The sequence below is a fragment of the Rhagoletis pomonella genome, unplaced genomic scaffold (genome assembly GCF_013731165.1).
Source record: "Rhagoletis pomonella isolate Grant_MI unplaced genomic scaffold, Rhpom_1.0 Rhpom_scaffold_00001, whole genome shotgun sequence".
Taxonomy (NCBI): domain Eukaryota; kingdom Metazoa; phylum Arthropoda; class Insecta; order Diptera; family Tephritidae; genus Rhagoletis; species Rhagoletis pomonella.
In genome coordinates this window covers 11,169,811-11,190,664 of record NW_023458555.1, presented here as the reverse complement: position 1 = coordinate 11,190,664, position 20,854 = coordinate 11,169,811, and the positions used below count along the sequence as shown (strand labels likewise).

General features: G+C 33.1%; 1 protein-coding gene across 1 annotated transcript in view; it reads left to right on the top strand.

Moving 5' to 3' along the window:
* LOC118752541 (A disintegrin and metalloproteinase with thrombospondin motifs 9-like) overlaps window positions 1-20,854 on the top strand; it is a gene marked incomplete at its 3' end in the record, with an annotated part of 67,584 nt that overhangs the window by 8,081 nt on the left and 38,649 nt on the right. The window contains exons 3-4 of the mRNA XM_036487451.1: window positions 19,662-19,986; window positions 20,645-20,797. Coding sequence (XP_036343344.1) covers window positions 19,662-19,986; window positions 20,645-20,797 — 478 coding nt within the window. The remainder of the gene's footprint in view (window positions 1-19,661; window positions 19,987-20,644; window positions 20,798-20,854) is intronic.

Genomic DNA, 20,854 nt, shown 5'->3' with positions numbered 1-20,854 from the left:
TTGGCGTTGAGGAAGCAAAAATTGAACAACAAAAAAAACGCGCAAAAGAGATAATAAATAGCTATAACTGTTGATTGCTGCAAAGCATAATTATAGCCATTTACAAGCCACGAGCGAACAAAAGTAATGCATTGTACATACGCAGATACAACAACTGAAACCAAATGCTCTATTGACAAGGAATTTTGCTCTTGGCCTTAAACAAATTATATGCTTTGGTCGAAGCAAAGTGTAATTTCGCTCTGCCGCAGCCACAATGGCTTGAGGCAGCACTTTTAAGCAGAAACGCTTTGCAGTTTATGAAAAAAAAAAACTTTACCTAATGAATAGTAACAGTTTCTAAAAGCAATACCTAAGTATATATTATGCAAAATTAGCAGTAAATTAGGAAGTGTTACACTTAAAAGCAAATGAAGTGCAAATTGCTATGTTCGATACAAAATTTGTTCAAAGTCTTTTTTTTTTGCACGAAATATTTTGCATATTTTTCACGAGATGCCTAAAAATTTATAAAGACATCCAGTTAAGTATGTACATATTTACATATGTATGCGAACTCTGTGTTCATAAGTATACAGAAATACTTTTTATTGCTTGTTATCCGCGCTTCTTTGATGCTGCTTTCCTTTAAAAAAAAAAGATGAAGAAATTGGCTTTCAAGTGCGCGCCAAAAGCAGCAGCTAACTACCAGTTAGTTAATGATTATTTAATTAGCTTGCCAGTGAAAAGTTAATATGAACTTGATATTGAATTTTGGTGCTAGTGAAAAAAAAATTAAATAAATACGCCAATTTATGAGCGAGCGTGCCGGAAAAAATGCGAAAAAATACACACAACTAAAAAAAATTGTGTAATAAATTGAGATTTGTTTGTGCTTATTTTCAGCGTTTCTTTTTTAAATATTGGCACATAAAAAATTTTAGCATAAACAATTTGCATTTTTTATGTTTGCTAAGTTATTGACTCAATATCGGTGTGAAAACAGCAATAAGGTAGATGAAAGCCGATACGTAACAGTGTGGGAGGAGAGTTGGCGTAGAGTTAATGTGTGAATTTTTACTCGCTAGGGAAGCCCAAACTACTGATAATGGTTCTAAATTTTCCCAGGGCTCGAGGTTTTCTAAAAAATTAAAAACTACATTTACTTAGCTACATTTAGTGCCAGTTTCACGAAAGCAATTTAAGTGAAAAATGTTTTTTGTACTCTCTGAAAACTTACCAAAGGTATAAAAAAACATTTAAAACACCCAAACAATGTCCCGGAAAAACATACAGATTTCAGCAATCTCAAAACTAATAGCACGAAGAATCTCAAAATATGCCGACACATCCCAAAAGTATCCGCAAACGATTGAAAAGTAAAATACGAAGAGTCTTGCTAAATATATATATAAAATAAATATATACGAAGACTTTCTAATACAGCTTCGAAAAGTTTTCGAAAAATTGCCAAAATAAAGCAAGAAGTATCCCGAAGCAATTTAGAATGGATCACGAAAAATACCCGTAACAAAATCCGAAAAGTTACGAAAAATCTCAAAACAATCTAGAAATTCTGAAAAATCACAAAAATCTCGCAATAGTAGTTCCAGGTAAAAAAAAAGCATAACACCCCAGGATAATCCTAAAAAGACCCAATAAGAAGACAAAAGGTCTCGTATAATCCCGAAGAAAACAAATCACGAATAATCTTGAATTGCAATGTAGAACTCCCAAAAAGTTATTGGAACGCCCGGGAAAATATAATATATTCATATAAAATAAAAAATGTGATGAAAACTTAAAAATAAAAAATTAAAAAATAATCGGTATTTTTTAGATCATTACAAAGCATCATTTTTTGAGTTATGTTTCGATTTTTATTTTTGTTTTGTTTCTATTTTTGTCAATAAAAAATACGATATAAAGAAATGTTTAAATTTGATGGTATTTTTAGGTCAAAATTAAAATAACTAAAGCTGCTTCTGAAGTCAAGAGGTAAATAGCCGACACTGTTGACGTACAAGCCACTGCTATATGATTGTGTACAGGTTTTTTGTTCAGGCGTATAATCCGCGAAACTGTGTTTAAACTTTCAACTTACAATTAAAGCTCAGTTAGCCTAGACTTAATTTTCGTAACTTAATTCAACTTAATATTTCGGCCAACCTGTTATATGAGAAACTGTGTTGGCGGTTAGTTAAAACTTTACTTACCGTAAGAAACTTAAGAGCCTGCAGGTTTTGGATTCTTAAGTTACAACCTTACGGGAATTGATAGCGGAGAGAAAATCAGGCTTGCCAGATTTTTGATTTTGCATGTCTCATGTGGCATTTTATGTGGCAAACTGTCAAAGAGCTGAAAAGGAAAACTCAAAAACCAAATATTTCCGCTTCTGGCTTAAGTTTGCGTGTTGAGTAATCATTGATGATTTGTTACGGTAAGTTAAATTAAGTCTAGACTAACTGAACTTTTAGTCATAGAAAATAAAATAAAGAAATAAATAAAATGAACTTTTATTCTACATTCAATTGGAAATCCCCTTTTTCTTGGCGTGGTATAAAATGCTTATCTTTTCCTACTAGGGTGGTGCAGTTGAATGCATAACTCCGAAAATTGACCCAGTGCCACTCAGCGGTATAAGTAATGTACCCAACACTGCTGTCTGTGTTTTAACCGTTCGAATAAGCCTGTGAAAAAATTACAAAACGGTTTAACTCGAATAAGCCTCAAAAATTTAATTTTGTTTCAAAGGACACTGACTTGACGATGAAAACCCTCACATCTATGTATGCAAGTTTTGGTGCTCGCATTTGTTTGTGTCATATGTATGTATATATGTGTGCTTGGATATGTTTATGTATCTGCCAGCGCTTAATAATAACAAAGCGAAACAAGAAAATAGAACAACAAATTTAAATCGTGCCTCTCGGATACGAGGTGAAGGCGTAGTACATTTCATTAAATTACAAGTTTTATCGACGATCATTTGGCTACAATTCAAGGTTAGGCATACGCACTCACGCGCACGCACACGCAATCCAGTACGCGCACTTGAAGTAATTATTGTGGTTGTAAAAGCAACTAGAACAACAAAAGTAATTGTAACAATGGAAATTACAACCGCAGAGCCACGCTGCACATTAATCGGCAACAATATAGTGTCATCAAAGACATAATTACACGAATTTGAAAAGAAAAAAAAGGTAGCAAGTAAGTCATAAGAGAAACAAAAGGCTTAGCAATCAGCAAGAATCGGTAAGCTAGGTCATCAAAACAAAAGTAAAATATAAACACAAAAAAAACTACACAAATTAAATAAAATGCTGCTCGTTAAAGAGAGAGAGAGAGGGTTAGAAAAACCACAAAATATCTATCCAACTAGGTGATTAGCTTTTTTTCCGATGGTGTGACCTAGTCTCTTAAAGTAAATTACCCAAGCGCCGATCACCTTATAGTTGCCTGGACTGCAATACCCTATTGGTGGCAAATTTAGTATAACCTCCATTTTGCGGAAATGTCAGTCAGACGTTGGTCATCGCCTTTAGATATGACGGTATTAAAGTATCATCGACAACACAATACCATAAATTATTTACAGTCCCTTTTCAAAATATATTTTATAAGCTAAAAAATGCTAAGGAAATCTACTAATGTACTTTTGAATACTTATGCTTTCGTATGTTTTAGAGCGATGTAGTTATTAAAGTAGTAGTTTCAGTTGGATCAAGAATTCTTTATGTCTGGGAATTGGCATACGGTATGACGCAAAAGGCAAAAATGTTCTGAAAAATTACGACGAAAATATTTTTTTTTTTTTTTCAAAAATGTTGAAAGAGTTTAATGAGTTACTTTTCAATAGTTCTAAAGTTCCTAAAAAGAAAAAAAGTTCTGCAAAATTTCGCCGAAAAAAACATTTTTTTTTTTAATGTCGAAAAAGTTGTATATTTGAAAAAAAAATTAAAGTAAAACTGTTCGGAGTAGCTTTTCAATAGTTCTAGAGTTTCTGAGAAGGAAAAAGGAAGTTATGAAAAATTATGTCAAATAAAAAATTTCTCAAAAAATTCGAAAAGTGAGTAGCATTTCGATAGTTTTACAGTTATTGGGAAGAAAAAAGAAAGTTCTGCAAAATCACGCTGAACAATTTTTATTTTTTGAAAAAGTCAAAAAGGTAAATTTTTTGGAAAAAAATTATAACTGTTCAATAGTTTTGGAGTTCCTGAGAAGAAAAAAGAAAGTTCTGCAAAATTACGTTAGCCAATTCTTGGGTATTTTTTTTGCCGTGGGAAACTGATGCTGAAAAGCCAGGAATCTTCCTTTTCACATGCAGCTCAATTAGGCTCTCAAATTCCTCGACGGATACATGTATGAAAGCTGTTTGGCAAAAAAGTTAACCCATACTTCGATCCTAGGTCAAATATAGTGCCAATTGAGCCTATTTTATTTGAAGAAAAGGGAAGAGGAAGCTTTATTAATATATTTTTAAGCTAATCGTATTGCAACGTCTCCATAAAGTCTGTTATCTTCGGTTATTCAAATCAACCTTCTACTTTTATTTTACAGGGCTTCCCATATTTCCCATTGGCTTGGCTTTCGAAATCCACCATCATAGTATCCACATGCTATCTATTTATTATGAAGAAGCATTCATTCATACATACATACATACATACATACATGACAAGCCTACTGATGAACTCTTCATTTCGTAGCAATTTTTATTGTAGATTTGTGCAAGCGAATATTCGCTCTTACACATCTGTTAAGTATTTAAATGCATTAGTATCTTTGCAAAACAGACTGCAGGCAATTAGTGGCTACTGATTTTGTTTTGAGGCATGCAACAAAGCACAATTTAATTTGAAAAGTATGCACATACTCGTACACACTAACATACGCACTACACTCGGCCGGTTGTGGTGCGAAGGCAATGATGACATTAATTTGCACAAACGCAGCAAAAAGAAGAGTAAGCGAGTGAATATAAAATTCTAATTAAAAGCGCATTGATCAAAAGTGTAAAAACAGAAAAATATTCAACAAATAGTTTACTCATAGCTCGTGCGGCGCGTCGAGAGCCATGTGCAGTTACGCACTTTTTCGATTTTCATATACATATAGTATATTTATATATGTATGTAGTATCTAGGCTTGTGTAGTTTGCATGTACAATAATTCTTCTTGCCATCAAGCAACTCAGCAGCGAAACTCTGAAATCGCTTTTGCTCTAAACTTTTCACCCGCTACTGTTTGTTGTTTCTGCAGTAAAATTTTTATTTTTATTTTCTTACTTGTTATTATTTGAAATGTTGTATGTTTTCATAAGTAGGTATCTTTTGTTTTTATTGTTGTTGAAGATTTTAGTATGGCGCTTTCACACATTCTTCTGTTTCAAGCAATTGTATTTTTCTACTCAATTTCAAATATTTTTCCTTTGAATCTCAATTCGGACGAGCGCCGTTGATGGGAAATTTACAATTTGTATGTATACATACATATGTATATACACACATACACATATACTAAAAAAAAAATTATGTAGTTATGTATGAGTGTTGGTGAGTATTAGTGTCAGAAATAATAGACTCGCTTAATTTTGATCAGTTTTGGCTATATTTCCTCGGTTTATTTAATGTTTAATATTTTTTTTTATAAAAGTCTAGCTACAACACTTTTCTAACTCTATACAAAAATTAGAAAAATTAGATAAAAAATTTCACAAAAATTGCAAACCTTTTTTTTAGAATTTTTAGAAAAATGTTTGGCACGCAGTTTTAGTATAATAATGTGCAAATTTCGAAGGCACCAAAATACTGTTGATTTTTGGCAATTTTTGTCGATAAAAAAAAGTTCGAACATTTTTTGCATCGAAAAAATGCTTGACACGTATGTATGCGTATGCATGTGCATAGTGAATGGGATAAAAAACTGAACACCTGAATAAAAAGTTTGAAATTTTGATGAAAATATATAAAGTTTAAAAAAATTTTATACAAAGTTTGAAATGCGGATTTATGTATACCATATAGCCAGCTAGACTTTTATAAAAAAATATTAAACATTTAATAAACTAAAGAAATATAGCCAAAACTGGTCAAAATAGGGCGAGTCTATTATTTTTGCCACCAGTGTACATACATACGTACATATGTGTGTATATATATAGTTTATGGTAGCGTTATCGGGGATTTTTATTGAAAATTTTCAGGGAAATAATTGCAACAGACACGCATTTGAAATGTTTATTAATAATACTATGTACACAATAGGAGAAGCTCGGCCAAACACTGACATATTGTGTAAGCATATTTTGTGTATGTATATTTTGAGATGCCGAATCGCAATTAGTAAGAGAAAAATACAAAAAAATTATGCCAAACATAAATTCAAACATTAAATGACAAAAAAGTGTTTTTTCATCCGGAAAAAAATGTATAGGTAAACTAGCTTCTGCGCGGTCCTCCGCTCGCGCGATGTTCCGATTGAGTTTATTTATTTATTTATTTAATTGGTCTGTATGACTCAAATGTAACAGAAATGTGAGTTGTAGAACGAAATAAGCAATTAAAGTAGGAGTTTTGGCATACAAATTATATTCGAGAACATGATCAATGTGCCAAATTTCGACTTAATTGGCGCTTTCAGTTAAAAAAACTGCTGTCATACCTGCAGTTAAATTTGCATCTTCCAATTTTGGGTTAGCTCACATTTCACCTTCGTACGATGGAGGAACGCTGCATGGCTGCAACTTCTGCGACGAAGTCTTATAAAATATATTTTTTTTCAACTTAAGGTCTTAATAAAATGAGATTACTAACTACACTTCCGAAAAAAAAGTATTGGCACAGTGAAATTTTTACAATATATGCAAAAAATTTTATTTAAATTTATTTTTTTCTGCTGATTTTTTATAAAAATATGGTTCACACTACAACCAAAAACATAAACATGTAATTTGTAAACTTTCTGCAAAACACAGGAAAATTCACTTTATTTTCATAAAAATTTTCAACATTTTAATTAGATTTTTTAGAATTTTTTTTTAGTTTGCAGTTTTGTAGCCCACTAACTTTTATTAAAATAAACTACAAGTTTGAAGTAGCTAGGATTTACCGTTGATTTTTGGCAATTTTTTTCACGTAGTTTCTTCCTTACAAAAAAAAAAATTGGAAAATGTTTTGTATGGAAAAAATGCGAAACACCATGTGCCATATTTTCTAAACTAGAAATTAATTAAATGAGAGATTTAAAAAATGTTGTGTGCAGTGGCATCCATCATCATTTTTATGGTTTGAAGATCTCTAAAGACACAAATTTTTATTCGATTAAAAAATATTTGTTTTTAACGATTCTATAGCAATTCTAGGACATATTTTATTCTACCCTGGTAAAATAGTTGGAAGACTTCAAAGCCCCTGCGACACACTTAAATATTTACCAGATTTCGAAATAAAAAACTTCGTGTCACCATACGTTCGATATGCTTCAATACTTTGACTTTTAAACAGGTGGCAGCCCTCACAAAAAATATGTTCGAAATAAAGCTTTCTTCATGCCTGTTTAGTTTGACACAGATACATTTTGAATTATTGCAATTATTGATAAAATTAAATACATGGCAACGCTCTTTAAAAATATTTTCAAAGTAAAAATTCCTTAGACTTTCTTTATTTGGCATCATGTATGTATGTACATAAAAATATTTCATTTAACTTGTTAATTAATTTAAAATTCTCATTTATACAAGTGGCAACCTTCTTTAAAAATAATTTAGAAATAAAGCTCTCGTAAACACCCTTCGATTAGCATTCATCTTGTTGTATTTCATTTAACGTATTGCTTAAACAAATTTTTTTCTTTTCAGCAGGTGGTAACGCCCTTCAAAAATATTTTCCGAAGTAAACCGCGAGTATTTTAAAGCTTTTTCACTTGACATCCATACTATATTTTATTTGAGTTGTTAATTAAATTTAGTTTTGCTTGGAATAGGTGATAATAAATATCTGGCAACCCTATTAAAAAAAAGCTTTTATAAATCTCGTTTGTTTGACATCTATATTTCATAAATTTGCTGATTTTGTTTTTTATTTTGAGTTTTATTTTTTAAACAGGTGGAAGCTCTCTTCAAAAGTATTCCTTATCTTAATCCAGGTAGTAAGCCATATATGTGTCAAATTGTATCCAAATCCGTCCAGATTATAGCTCATACTCCTTTTTCTTCTTTTTTGAAGTTACAACCGTTTTCCGTATTGTTTTCGAACGGCTCGGAGACATCCTGCCCAAGTTGGAATGAAGCTGATGCCACTTTACATAGCCACATTAGTTTTGCGGGGATTCCAAATTTAGACATAGCATCGTTGAGACAAAACAACCGCGCATGTCGATTAGCTTATCTCTGAAGTCTTCTGCATGATTTGAGGTACTATGAAGATCTGGGATCGCCGCCAGATTTGAGCAGCTCACCCCTATAATCTCACTCAATACACCCTTCAATAACAAAATTGTAATTGCATGATTCTTGAATTTCAAAAGCAAATTTTTGTTTATCCATAAAATGACTCAGCGGCAAAATTTCGAAAACATAGTATTTTTGAAATGAGAACTACCATAAAAGTATAGATGCTCTATGTATCGGGTTCGTACGAATTTTGCCGCTATATTTCACTTTTGAAATTTTCTTTGAAATTATCGTTTTCTTCGCGCTAAATATTTGTTTATTATTTTGAATGCTGAATCCGTTCGAAAACCCCAAACAAATACTATTTTATTACAACGCTAACACTGAACTTGACAGTACGGCATGCACACGCCCTCCCACATGAATATATGTATGTATGTTGTATTTATGTGGATAATATCTGCTAGATAAGTGTATAGTCTACATACATACATATGTATATACGATTTGTCTATGGCAATGCTTCTACTTGCGGAGGTGGTCGATGGCACATGCGGAATCCTCGTTAAATTTCCAGCGAATTTATTTCGTAGTGCGAATGAGTGAAACGCGAAACGCATTTTTCGCAATTATTTACAAATAAGCATAATTTATTGTGATGTTTGTCGAACTTTTCGTAAAATTTTTGCTAACAATTTTATTGTTGTCTTTTGCTTTGATATTGTTTTTTTGGTTTTGTTTACTTCCTATCTTTCCTTTACTTTGTTTTGTGCTTCACGGTGCTTCCCTGCTTTAATTTCGTTTCCAAATCTAGAATTTTGGGATTTTAGTTGTTTTTTAAAAATTATTTTTATTTACAAAAATTTTGTACTTTTATTTGGACTCAGCTTTTATCCGAAACATTTAAATTTGGCATCGTTTTGCGTAACGCACACAGTCGGTGAATTTGCATTGCCGCGTAACGAACCATTTTAAGAAATTGTGCAAATATAAGCTTAGTCTATCTAGTTCCTTTTAAGGGTATACACACGTATGTATTGCAGAACTCGATCATAAATTTTATTTTATTATTTTGTGAAATACATACATATGTAAGTAGCAGATAATTGGAGAAGGTAATTATACGTAGCACATGTACATTAGGGTGCATCACTCTTCATACAAAAAAAAAAAAAATATAAACTTGTACTGTTTTTTCGGCGTAATTTAAAAATTGATTATATATCAGGAAAATGTTAAGATTTACGTGAACTGGGCCTATTTGAAAATTTCTAAAAAAAAATGGGGTTTTCCGTTGATACGCAAACCGTTTAAGCTTAAACACTTCTGTCATCTAAGGAGGTAAATAAAAAAATATTTTTGAAAACTAAAATTTTATGTATAAAACCCGCTTTTTTTGGAGGTATTTTCAAATCGGTCAAATAGGGTTACCACCTTTATAAAATTTAACACTGAAATATGCGCGGTGGTCACAATAAGTCCCTTGCATACTTTTTCGCATTCATATGAAACATGAAATTTTTTCACCACATTTCTAAAAATTTATAATTTATGGTTAAATAATTTTTACCATCTAAGAGCACCAAAATGTGTGTCTAGTTCTTTTTTATATTTAAGGATTTAAGTCCAGCTACTAAATTATTAAAAATGTACGCCCACTTTTAGAATGGTAAAAAACAATGACTTTTTAAATTACCATTTTCTAATGAGCGAATTATTGTGTTCGGTTTTGAAACTACCTAAAATTTTGTTCTTTAAAAGTGTGTGTTTAGTTTTTAAATGACTATATATTTATGTCCTGTTTTGAAATAGCTAAGAATTTATGTCCAATTTTAAAAAACTAAAAATTGTATCGACTTTATAAATAACCAAAAATTATATCCCGATTTTAATTATGATTCGTTTCGTAACCGGAAAGTTTTTAAGTTTAAAAAAAATTCGTTCAACTTTGAAATTGACGAAACATTTTGACCAGATTTTGAATTATCCAACATATCAAACTTTAAGGAACGAAAAATCCAGTCTGTAAATGACCAGCAAATTATGTCCAATTTTAAAATGTCGAGAAATTTATGTCTATATTTTAAACCAAATTATTATATCTAGTTTTGAAATAACCAAAAATTTTCACCCCGTTTAGAAATGATCAACAAATTATGTCCTGTTTTGGATTAACCAAAAATCAATGCTATTAAATAAAGCTAAACTTTCGTCAGTTTTTAAAACCAAAATTGGCGCCAGTTTTTAAATAATCAAAAAAATTTGTTCGGTGCTTAAATAACCAAAAAGCATGTTGAGATAATGACCAAAAAGTTTTTAAATAACTTAAAAATTGTCTCCAGTTTTCAAACAACCAAAAATTGAAGACGGGGTTTTTATGAATAAAAAATTATACCTACCTTTTATAGCAAAAAATTATGTGAAATTTTTAATAGCCAAAAAATGATGGGGATTTCAAATTACCAAAATTAATTTCCAGATTTTTAGTGATCAAAAGACTATTCCCTGCTTTTAAACAAAAGTAAATGGTTTTCCAGTTTAATGCCCAGTTTTTTATGGCTAAAAACGATTGACATATGTGGGTGTGTACTTGGCCTAATTGAGAGCAGTGTTAAGTCATATCTACAAGTCAGTAACATCTAGCGGGAGATTTTAATATCTGTTTCTTAAAATTTCGCCAAAATTTCTTGCTCATCAACATCCTAATTTCTATTCCCAGCCTTTCATCTCTTACCAGCCGCCTGTATGTAAATTTGTGACCCATATTCCATTACTTCATCGTGTGTCATTCATAGTGAAAGTAACCGAGTATTAAAAATCGGGCGGCAGGTTAATAGCCGTACTATTTTGGGTTGCGCGGGCGTATGAGTAATATTAATAAGTTCGACATGCAGAATGTATTTAACGCCGCCCAAACCAACAACGTTGCAGTGAGTGTAAACTGCAATCATGGCAGCCGGCGTAGGCGTAGGTGTAAATGCATTTTTCTGCAATTAGCAGAAAACATTACGACTGTCTCGCCTATTACACTATCTTTGCACTACCTTACTCTCCTCACCGTCTCTTCCGCTCTCGCCATACGCCTACAAACGCAGTTTTAATGGGTTCTTTGGAAATTTTCGCTATTTCCACATAGTTTACGATTTTTTTTCTTCTGCAATGCATTTATGGAGCTAATAAAATTTGAAATGCAGCCGTGCAGCATTACGCACATTTACATACATACATACATGCATACGCAGTATAGGCGGATGATATTTGCTGGGTGTTTATGCTTTTCGAAAGTTTTTCTTTTTTTTTGTGCACTGGCGAATATCTTTGCGCTCTTGGTAAATAAACACTCACTTTGGTACACAAATAAAATCATATACATACGTACATATCTACATACATATGTGCACACATATAATTTTCATACATATATACAATACATAAATTCATAGGAGCTTTTATGTGCATGCAGTTTTATTGCGCGGATAAGCATATAAAATGGCTTTTAAGCCGCTACGTTTAATTACAATCGCTATCATACTTTGCATTCACCACATTTACCGCAATCGCCGCATTAGAAGTTTATCGAACAATTTTGAATTTTTGGCGCAATGGCCCACTTGGCGTATGAGTGACATGGTTTCGTCTGCTCGTAAAATGAATTAAGTACACTTTTATGCATGTAAATATAGATGTCTGCGCGTTTATTAATAAATGCGAAATGTGGTTGAAAAATCTGCTTCGAAATACACGCTGCAGTTAAGTAGGTTAGGTTAGCTTGGCTGAGCCGTAAGATCTCAGATACCCCCCGATTAGTTGGTCCCTTCTGCTACAAATTCAGATGAAGTTTACCCTTTTCCATCTTTGTCAGTAGCAAAGTTGTAGCAATTTTCTAGTTCTTTGGTCTGCAATTTCTTTCAGTGCAACGCAGTGAGGAGGAGCAAGTAGAGCCGGGATAGCTTAATCGAGAGGTTCCGAAAGTTGGTGCGATAGCAAATGTTTTCGTGAGCTTTGAGGGAGTTAACTTCCTCATGGAAGGTGCACTTTGTACTCCGTTTAGTTAGTTTGTACTCCGTAGTCTCCCGTAAAATTCATCTTGGAAGTATTAGCAAATAGTTGGTGGTTGGTTTATCACACGGATTTTACCGTCGATAGCTTCGACATATCTAATTCTATTCCTCGATAATTAATAGTTGCCGTACGGTGCTTACCAGTGATAATTTCAGCCCGATTTTTTCTGACATATGAGCCCACCTATTCCCTTCATTTTGTTTGTGTCCCGGCACTCAGTTCAAAGCAACTCATTTACTGCTGTAGGATTCGCCTAATCTATTTATGTTTAGCCGATCACAAAGTGGGTGAGTCATTATAGCCAAAACTGGTTGTCTGGCTGTCGATGAAAACTCAGCTGTATCCACTTTTCAGCCTGCCTTACTGTCTTAAGACTTGTGGCGCGTTTTTTAAACTGGTCTGCGCAACAGCATAGTAGAATTTACCGGTTAACTCACGTAATCCAAATTATTCAGTTAACTGTACATATTTATCATCTTTTTGTAATAGTACATTCTGTTCTATGCTTAAATTAGCCAGTATTGACAAGAGATAAGTTAAAATGAAATAATTGCACGGATATGGCAGAAACCCTAAACGGCCTTTTGTATCTCTAAAGATTATGCCTAACCCAGTTTTTCCAATACATTTTCGGCTTCCCCAATGAAATCTAAAGGGCTCTGAGAGTGGAGTGTTTTATTTTAGCTTTAAAATACATAAATCAAACTGGACAGCCACAAATACTGTTAGAAAGTTTCCTCGACCTCACGGCAGAGCCGATATTTCGACTCTCCGATGACACCCAGTTCGTGCACCACTGGGTAATTAGGGTTCTTAAAGAGGACCAACTAAGGCCACAAAATGGTTTCGGTCCTAAGAGGGCAGTTAAGGATACTTTTCGCGCAAACTTGTCGGCGTCCTCGTTTCCTTCGATTTCACGCAGTGGCCCAACGCCCAGCAAAGAGCTATTGTATTTCTTGCTGCTACAATTTGAAGCGTGTTAAAGCAGTCTTAAACAAGTTTTGATTTAGCAAACCTGTTTGAGAGAGCCCGAATTGCTGCTTGGATATCTGAAAAAATAACTAGAAAGGCGCACTTCAAATGCTTTTCAAGCAGTTTAGAATTGCTAAGACCGAAGCCTGGAACACCGCGGGCCATCTGCCCATAGGAATTGATAGCTTAGGACTGGATGCATGAAGGACAGGCAGTCCGTTTTCTCAATCTTCGAAGTCTGGGATTTTCAGTTTCTGCCACTATCTTTTGGAGTCAGAAACTCCGCATATTTTAAAATTTGGTATCTTTCCAAGAATACTTGCGTGAAGTTTCTTTACATAGAAGCAGTCGCCGGAGTCGAAATTCCAGCTCTTTCATGCCTAATGCTTCTTGAATAAAAATATGGAGGACAGTCCATTCTAGAAGTGAGTCTAGAGACGCTGATGAGCAGTCTCTTATCGAACCAGTGGCAGAGAGACATGCTATGCTTTGTAATTTTTTGAGATGTAGTGTGGCGACTTTTTGGAGAGTCTTCAAACGCTACAGCCGCTCTATCAGATATGAGTTCAGTCCCCAAGCTCTTCCAAAAAGTCTTCTACAGGTCGACATAGTACATGTGGCCTCAACAACAGTTCTCTCAAGATGGAAGTTCCAGTTAAGTCTCGTATCTAACGAAATCGTCAGATATTTGAGCTCATCGGAGTATTCAATCACTGTCCTTCCAAGAGTGACCAAACCTAGGTTTAGCTTATATCTTAATGTAAATGGTATAAGAACAGCCTTCTGAAGATTTATGCTGAGCGCCTCATTGGCACACTGGTTTGAGATAAAACGAAGAGTCGCGCTGGTAACGCATGAGAGAGTGCTGCCGAGAGCCCCTTACTGGCGGTAGCCTCTAGTGACTCTGATCTCCATTTGCGTTTTACTCAAGGCCAGTATTGATCTGTTATTTTTATTGCATCTATTCGCTCTTGTAACTATCAGAATGTACCTTTGGCTCGAGCAGGAGCTCTTTACAAATTCCATAATATTAGTGGTTTTTATAACAAAAACACGACAAAGCAAGTAAATGAAATAAATTTTGATTTTTTTAAGAATATTTTCATAAATGTGTATGCCAGTAATAAGTATTTATTCAATGCCATTATACTTCCAATATCTACGAGCCTTTTTTGCGAACATTTACAATTTTTTTCTTGGAATTCATACTCAACTAACAGACTGCATGTCGTCGTCGCTGCTACTGGCACGGCTGCGGCATTATTTCAACTAAAGCAAACAGTAAAACAAATACATAAAAAGATAAACAAACATAAGAAATACATACATAAAAAATAACAAAATAAATAACGCTAGAATTCTTAAAAAAAAAAATCGCATACATAAATAAATATAGTCGTAAAAGTGTTAAAATACACAAGTCCACTGTGCGCACAAAAAGCAGGTGTCCAGTTATTTCAAGTTGGTATTTCGTATTTTTTTATGCTTTTTTTTTAAATTTGTTTCTTAATCCATTTTTCAATCGTTAAAAAACTGGTTTTCAATAGCAATTTAAAGCCTTTTGGATTTCACAGCAACTCAATAAACCCCAGCAGCGAAATCACTAACGATGCAACAATAAAATTCCTAATAATAAATACATGTAACCTCAAGCAAACATTTTGGCTAATCAAACAAAAATTTATTAACATAAAAAAAAAACAAAAAAAATTTTAAAGTGTTACAAGATGTTACTTCAATCACTAATTATGTATGTATTTATGTATATAAGCTTACATTTCTACAAACTAAAACCCTTCAAGGTAGTTTAGTTCGAGCTACTGATTAGTGCGACTGGCTTATAAAGTTGTCTCTGGATTGCCCAGCAGGCTTATAGACTTGACGATCGTCTACTCCCGCTCTGCGCAATCTCTTTTCTTATTAGGCTGACACAGTTAGCAGCTGTAGCAGCGCGTGCTATGTTTAGACAAAGCTGTTGCGCCTGTCGCATACTTCATAAATTTCAATCAAAGTTTCAAATGGAATACGATTATTTTTTATTGGTTTTCCCCTCTCACTTAGCTAATTAAGTAACTGTCTGTCTGTAAGTAAGCTTGCTGTAAGCAAATTGGGCTGCTGGCATACTTTTGTTAAGCCTTAGGATCGGTACAGTGTGGTCGGTTCTACCTAATTTAGAGCTAAAATATATATTTATTTTTTTTTAGTAATTTTTTTTTATTAGATATGTTATTATTTGTCCTCGAAAAATCAAACTTATCATATCTGCCTAGATGCAGTATAAGCTTGATTTGTCTGAATTTCCTGATTAGGTTAATTTCCGCTGAGACTGTAAGCAGCGTAAATAACATTTTTTAATTCTCATTTACTTCCTATGTAATGATCTTTAATGTTCAGGAAGTTAAATAATTTAGCTACTGGATATATATGCACTTTAAAAAATATAAAAATATATCTCGTTAATTTCCGATTTACATCCAACCCCTTGAAATTGTGTGTTAACACCAACATTTTTTGGTTGCAGCGGAATAAAGTTTGCAAATAGAATCGTTAAAGATGGACAAAAAACTGTAGGAGCAGTAAAAAGTGGACATATGTATGTATGTGCATTAGGGCGGGTCAATTATTTTTGACTACACGCTTATAGCATAGGAGGATTCTACGTGTAATTCTAAACAAATTTTCCTAACAAACCATGAACCTAAAATCGATTTGAAATTTGCCAAACAGCGAAAATGGGCTTGAATAAAATGTGAAGATTGTGACTGTTGCGCTCTCTGGTGGAAGCTTTAAGAAAAAGATATGTGCAGAGGTGAATTCCGAATATCAAAAACTCCTAACTAAAAATGCTCAGTCTTCCAAACACCTAAAATTTATCAACAGTTTAATAATTACCCAAAATGTAAACTAGGCATACATTTTTGGTAACTACAATAACCAGAAATTTATGTCCAATTTTACATTGCCAAAAATTTATGTCCGGTTTTTCAATAACCAAAAATTCAGTGCTGTTTTTAAATTACTAAAGAATTGTGCTAGGCGTTGAAATTACAAAAAAAAAAGAGGTGCCTAATTTTTAAATGACCGAAAATTTATGTCTAGTTTTTTGTAAGACCAAAAGTGTATGCTCAGCTGTTGAATAGCCAACAATTTATGTTCGATTTTGAGTGATGAAAAAAAACTATGTTGAATTAATTTACCAAAAATTTATGTCTATTTTTTGTACGACAAAAAATTTATGCTCAGCGTTTGTATTACCAAGCATTGATGTTCAGTTTTTGGATTCCCAAAAATGTATGACCAATTATCCGTTTCCGTTTTCCGATCGAAAAATATTGAGTTTTCAGAATTCTGTACCATTTCTACGAAAAGTTGTTTTTTCGCCCATGTAAAATACATGGAAAACTTTGAGCGCTTTGAGCGACCTCTAAATTTTTTTTTGATTAAAAAATAAAAAAATAGAGGTATATTTTTTCGGCATAGAACAATCCTAGGGGGTGAAAGCATACAAATTCCGATTTTTACTTTTTCTCATGCATTTTTGGATCACCCTTATGTACAAACTCTAAGAACAAGCTTAGAAGAGATACGTCATCGGGGAATATTTCCGTAGTTGGAAAATTAAGAATTGGTAGCTCGGGCTTGTTGGTAAACACGCTATCTACTACCAATCTTCAGTTGAGTTTAGGCTAGAAATCTTGGCGCTCTAAAAACTAATCCGGGCGTACTACAATGTATAGAGATGGTTGGTCGCACACTTTTTGCTAAGGACTCCATATATACATATATGTAGGTATGTATACCCACTACTTAATTTTTCATTAGGAAATTCTTCATTTCGTCCAACTGTCTGCCAGAATGCTAATTTAGCGAAAAAGATGTGCTATACATTATTAATTCGATTAAAAACCGCTTAATTAAAATCACTAAAAACAACAAAATATCAACTAAGGCCAGTCAATCTGACATACATACATACATACATACTAAATTATGAGAACGAATCGAAAGAAAAACAAAAGCAGAACATTTTGTAAAGAAGTGCAAAAAATTAAACAATCAAAATCAAGGAATTTTATAAACCAACAAAGACAGCTTACGTACGACAGAGCACTGCATGGGTTTGTTGAAATTTTCAGCGAAACTACTAATATAAATTAATTCCGTTTTAATATTCGATGCAAAAAAATATACGAGAATGGGCCGAGAACCGGATTTCAAAAAAAAAAAAACAACAAAAAAAAACTTAACAAGTTCAATTCCTGAGTGCGGAAGTCAATTAAAATGATGTCATACAATGACGCAGGCCTGCGAGATTTAGCTTTTTTCCGCCGTCCAATAATTATGTGGATTTTGTTTAATCTCTACATCTTTGGATTTTTTTTCCGGCACGTCGAGATTTTTTTTATTGCAGCAATTTTCATGAAAAGCCAAAAATTAGTTAATTTAAAGTTACATGTGTAATTTAGAAGTTTACGCTAGTAATATGCGGTAATAATAAGAAAATGATGGAAGTAATTTTCTCGAAAAATTTACGTAATGGAATTTCTTTATTATTTTTTAGTAGCATAGTATCTACGGCGAGAGAGCTGATTACGTGCTTATATTAGAATTTTAACGAAAAGCCAAAAATTAAGTAATTTAAAATTAAATTTCTACTTGAAACTAAATTAGAAAGTCTTGTGTAATTTCAAAGGTACCGCTAGCAACAGCCAGTAACACTATGGAAAATTAAAAAAAAAATAATTTTTTCGTAAAATATAATTTTATATTTATTTTTGGTACCGTAGTACCTAATACCTACCCAAATTGCTAATCAGTTACTTATGGGAAAACCCACACATGCTTATAAGGAATTTTTAGCGATTTTCATGAAAACAAAATAAAAATTGATTAATTTAAAATTACGTAAATCCAACGAATAGGTAGGTCAGAAAGACTTGTGTAATTCCGAAGCTACCTCTAGTAATACGCGGTAATACTATGAAAAACAAAAAAATTAATTTTTCTCGTAAAATTTACGCTATGGAATTTTCTAATAATTTTTGTTTGCAGGTACTACCTAAAATGTACTAATTAATTGGTATAATAATCCATTTCTGGCCTGGGATTGCCAATGGCGCACTGGCCATTGAAAACTATTAGAAAACGAACCGAAAAGTAATAATTTTGGTGCCAGCAACTCACTGGCAATATTCCCATCAGGTGTGATAAAAAAATTTGTTTTGGTTAAACTATTAAAACCCGGTTTTTGGCTGTTATGGCTTTGGACCACAGATAAACATATTTCTCACAACAAAACAAAACCAAATTATCATTTGCTGGTTTGAATGGATTCATGCAGACCTCTAGTTTACGCCTCTTCCATTGTAACACTAAAGCAAAATGTGAAAATTTAGATTAAGGCGTTTTTTTTTTAATTTTACGTTTAGTTTGTTTGCGCATGCGCACCCCAGAAACGTGCTGAGGTGTTGAAAATTACCAGCTTGTCGAAGAAAGAATTCTGAATATTTCGAATAAATTTTAATTTAAGGGCCACACGCAAGACACATACATACATATGTACATACGTGTCTGTGCTGAAATACTTTGTGTACTACAGATCTACATAAGTACATATGTATGTACATAATTATGTTGGTTTTGTATGTGTAGACATAATTGAAGTACCGTGGCCAAGTCAGGCACTTGGAAGTTTTGCTTTTCGTTCGACAGTTCGGATGAACGTGTGAGACTACATGTCTACAACACATTTAAGTGCGGATGTGCGAGCCCTTGTGCCTGCGAATGGATTGGGCGGAGCGGACACGTACCGACATTTTCAACTGTTTATGTTTTATCATATTTGTATTAAAACTATATATATAAAGGGTAACTATGTATGTATGTACATACATATGTATGTATGTATGCCAATGTTTAAGATTGCAAGGCAGTTTGCATTGACCTGGAATTATTTGACTTATTCGTGCGTGAAAAGCAGGGCAGTAGTGGTATACTAAAATTATTATTATTTTTTTTTAAATATTTATTTTTTTCACTTTCTTTCTATTTTAAATATAAGCTCAAAATTATTTGTCTACGTATGTTGTATTATTTATTGCTTATGTAATAAATATTAACAGACACAATTTTCATTGAACTCTAAGTTTGTGCAAAGTAACCTTATTAATTCTATTCTATTAATTTAAATATATGTGTTTTTTTAATAAAATATTCTATTTTTTTAACATCTATTTTCCTCTCTTTCCAGCTTGTTATCAAGAAAACTTGCGAGTGGTGGTTTTATAAAAATAAATGCCACAATATGTCGACACATTGGAAGCAAAATGCATTTCTTATATGCTGTGTGCTCCTCTTCGGCCTTCTATTGGGTTTGATTATTTGGTGTCAGCCTGGTAGCAACAGCAATAGTAGCAAAGCAGTTGGCCACACTACACACATACCTAGCAGCATTTTGAACCAGTCGGTTACGTGGACAAGTAGTACAGGCTTTCCACCTGTAGTCGAGTCGCCAGACATCCCAACGATATTCATAAATCATTCATTTATAGGCGATGAGCAGTGGCCCGAAGAAGGTACGTATCTACTAAGGTGACAATGAAGGGTTAAGTCAAGAATTAAAATATTGTTACAAGGGATTTCCAGTGGGCATTAAGGGCTAAAAAAGTTTGGTATTAAAAAATACAAAAGTCTTATACAAAAAAGGCATTTAGTCTCATTTCACAAGCCCCTTTTAATGGCAAATATTTTTTACTAATTCAATGCCTCGTGAAAATTCGGTATTAGCTTAAAAAAAAAATTCAAAAGATTTGCTTGAGATTTTTGAAGTGAAACTTATTTGCGCTTGGTAGAGTGTAAATGCAAAGATCTATGGAACGAAAAAGAGACACGTTCGTTGGTCCAATGGAACGATAAAGAACCAGGAGAAGAGAGGGGATGATTAAGATTAAAATTAAAAGTAAGAATAAGATTGGGGAAAAGATTAAGATTAAGATTATTATTAAGATTCAGATTAAGATTAGAATTAAAATTGAGATTTGGAAAAATACTCATATGGGGAGCTATACAGGGAAGGAAGCCATGCGTGGGATTCAGTCTCGCCCCGAATCGATTAACTGTTGTATTTTTCTGTGTTCTTTAGCAAAGTCTCCCCTGGACGTACCACAATATATGTATATCTCCACTAATAATCTGACGGTTTACTAACAACTATTTTTAAATTTTTTTTTCCAGAGGATATCAAAGATGATATTGGCGACATCAATAATAGCATTCCCGATGATTTCACCAGTGACTTTGTTACGCCACGAAAGGTGCATAATTCCACATTAAGCGAAGATGATATGCTCTATGAGTCGAATCGCAATAAAATTAGTGAACCGAAAGGTAAATCGAAAATGGAATTGATATACATACACAATATCGCAGGTGACATAGAAAAAA